Here is a 2908-nt window from a genome sequence, read left to right on the forward strand (position 1 = left end):
TCACCCCCACCCCCACCACCGAATCCACCGCCACCTCCTCCGAAACTACCACCGTGGCTTAGCTCAAGGTGATGACCTCCACCGCCACCACCTCCGAAACCACCACCATGGCTTAGTTCTAGGTGGCCTCCACCGCCACCACCTCCGAAATCGTGACCACCGCCGCCACCTCCGAAATCATGACCGCCGCCGCCGCCGCCTCCGAAATCATGACCACCTCCGTCGTGACCCCCAATGGCAATAGGATGGCCATAGGTGTATCCGAGTACTTCATAACTGTCCCCGCCGCCGCCGCCGCCGTGGTGTATGTGTTTCGTGATCGTGTGAGTGTGGTGGATGGTCTTGACCTTGTACGGCACGTGGATTACTACGTGGCTGCTATAAGAAGGACGTGGGCAGTATTAAAGTTTCTGATTGGCTTTGAAGGATGGAAACTGTACGATTAATTTTATCGTTGCGGTATAAGATTATATTTAAATAATGTTCTACTTTCTAACATTTCTGCGATATACTGAGCTTGATTTAAACTTACTGTCCACCGTGCCCACCGGCGTTGGCTAAGTTAAATAGTGCGATGACTGAGAGAAGAGTTAACTGAAAAAAATATTGTTTAACAAAGACTGTTAATAAACTTATACATACAGCATCAATTCTATCTCATTTTAACTATATTACTATCAAAAGGTAGAAAGTAGACTGTTTGCAAAAGTCGATTAGTGGTAAAAAATATGTCGCTTCCTTATTTCAAAAGTAATTTTTTAAAAATGTAATTTTACTATCATGAATGAGTTAAGTAAACGTTACCTTATCAATCAAAAGTTAATTATCTCATTTTCATAAAAAAATCACAAAGGGTGTTTATTATCTTTTGTTAACAGACGCGCCTATTTAAATAAATATATTACTTATTTTGTAAAATGTGTGCTCGATTATTACAAAACTTGGGCTATAGAATAATTTGATAAGGCTTTATTGGAATCTGACGTCAAAAATAAAAAAAAGAAAATAGTAGATCCAATATGATGGTCATAACAATCTTTTAAATAATTTGATCATCATAAAACATGTTTTAGAAAATTTTTAATTGAAAAATAATATCAAGTTTCACTTCATTTGAAAGTCATCAATCTACAAACAGTTAATACTAATTTCTAAATTGATTTTTAAACTCTGATTATGAGTTTTGTGACATTAGATTTTTTTTCATCGACTTCATTGAAAATATTTACTATCCTGTTGAAATTCAACATTTTTATATAGACATTCAACGAAACTTTCTAAAACCGAGTTTCACAATAAAATTATTTTTTGAAATTTAAATTTTACAATTCTGAGAAAATTAATAAAAAATAACGTCTTCTTTAAGTTTCATTCATAGAAAGCTCTTTTCCTCAAAGAATTAAGTGTTGTAAAACAAAAATGGTAAAAATTTGATAAAAAAATATATTCTTTTTTTTAATGATATTAATTGATTAGTCATTTTCATAATTTTCTGTCAAAATGAAAAATAGTTTTTCTCCTTTTCTAAATAAAGGAAACTTAATTCTTTTTAGCCGTATTACTTTTGAACTACAAGAAGATACTGTAAGAACAATACCTTTATAACAAATTAATTGAAAATATCTTTATATATATGTATATATATGTAATATAAAATAATATAATAATTTAACTCTACAATTTCGAACAACGCGCGATTAACTTATCACATAAGCTATATCGAGCAATAATTAGAAAATCAAAATAAACCAAAATTGAATAAAAATATAATGGTAAACACATAAAAAAATTATATATTTCTGAAAATGTTACCTTTTTATATTAAAGACGTTTAAAAGCCGAATTTCATTTATAATTTTTTAAATTACAAATCACAAATCACAAGCTAATACTTCTTACATTGTTTTCCTTGTTTAAACGTAGACATAATGATCCTTTCGATTAAATCCGAAAATATGAATAATCACTGGCTGTTTCACTTCCATTGCGGTCAAAAATGCGGTAAACGCATCGTAATTTGTGAGACTTACCAAGAAGCCTGGTATTATTTCTCGTCGTCCTATCATTGTTCCGTTTTCGGATAGGACTACCGAGAAAAATATCACTTCCGTCACAATGAGGCGACAAAAGTGAAGCGCAAGCTATGAATAACCGGGGAAACACAATAACGCGAGTTACTCCTCCGCTCGGTCTCGATCTGACGACCATCGCGAATACGCGTTCCGCTTATATATATACGCACGTGATATAGAAGTCGGATAAGAATGAAAGGGAGTATTTTGCTACCCGTATGCGCTGCACTCGTGAAAGGAGTCGCCTAATAGCCTTCTCATAGCAAAAAGTCACCCGATCGCGGCGTAACAGAGGGGGACAAGCGCCTGTGGCTTTGCCTTCCTCCCTCGCTACGCTCACCGCTTTTGTATATTCCTGTTTCCTAGTTCTCGATTAAATCTGTAACGATGGGCCGTTCCTTTTCCTAACGAAAGGCAGATGCCAAAAGTGAACGTTCAAGATCAAGATCGCGATTGTGCCTCGCAAGCGGACGGATGCGTCTTCGTTCGTTTCACTAATCTACGTGTCCTCACGCGAGAGGAAGAATAATCGTGCTACGTGATCCTTTCGTCCTGATTGAAAGGTGTATCCTTCCTGATTCAAAAGAGATGTTTCTCTTATTATCTATTCGTATTATTTTGTATCAAGCAATCTTATTGCTTATCATTATTCTATTTGTATTCCGTACGTGAAGACGTCTGAATGTATTGAGGTTATCTTAATTTTAGCATAAGAACTTGTTATAAAATTGCAAATATTTAAATAATTGTACTATATACATATCCATATTCTGTATTATATATTTTAAAATGACATTACTTCCTTGCTTCAGGAGTGACATAACTAAAAAGATTAA

At 34.7% G+C, this 2908-nt stretch overlaps 1 protein-coding gene across 1 annotated transcript in view; it reads right to left on the bottom strand.

The window, feature by feature from the left end:
• The window catches only part of LOC108775359 (putative glycine-rich cell wall structural protein 1), a 4999-nt gene extending 2923 nt beyond the window's left edge, over positions 1-2076 (bottom strand). The window contains exons 1-3 of the mRNA XM_018541689.1: positions 2031-2076; positions 533-594; positions 5-378 (exon numbers count right to left, since the gene is read on the bottom strand). Of these exons, the coding sequence (XP_018397191.1) occupies positions 5-378; positions 533-594; positions 2031-2066 (472 nt within the window). The 5' untranslated portion in view covers positions 2067-2076. The remainder of the gene's footprint in view (positions 1-4; positions 379-532; positions 595-2030) is intronic.
• Between the last annotated feature and the right edge of the window lie 832 nt (positions 2077-2908).

This window comes from Cyphomyrmex costatus, unplaced genomic scaffold, assembly GCF_001594065.2.
Source record: "Cyphomyrmex costatus isolate MS0001 unplaced genomic scaffold, Ccosl1.0 scaffold30, whole genome shotgun sequence".
Taxonomy (NCBI): Eukaryota; Metazoa; Arthropoda; class Insecta; order Hymenoptera; family Formicidae; genus Cyphomyrmex; species Cyphomyrmex costatus.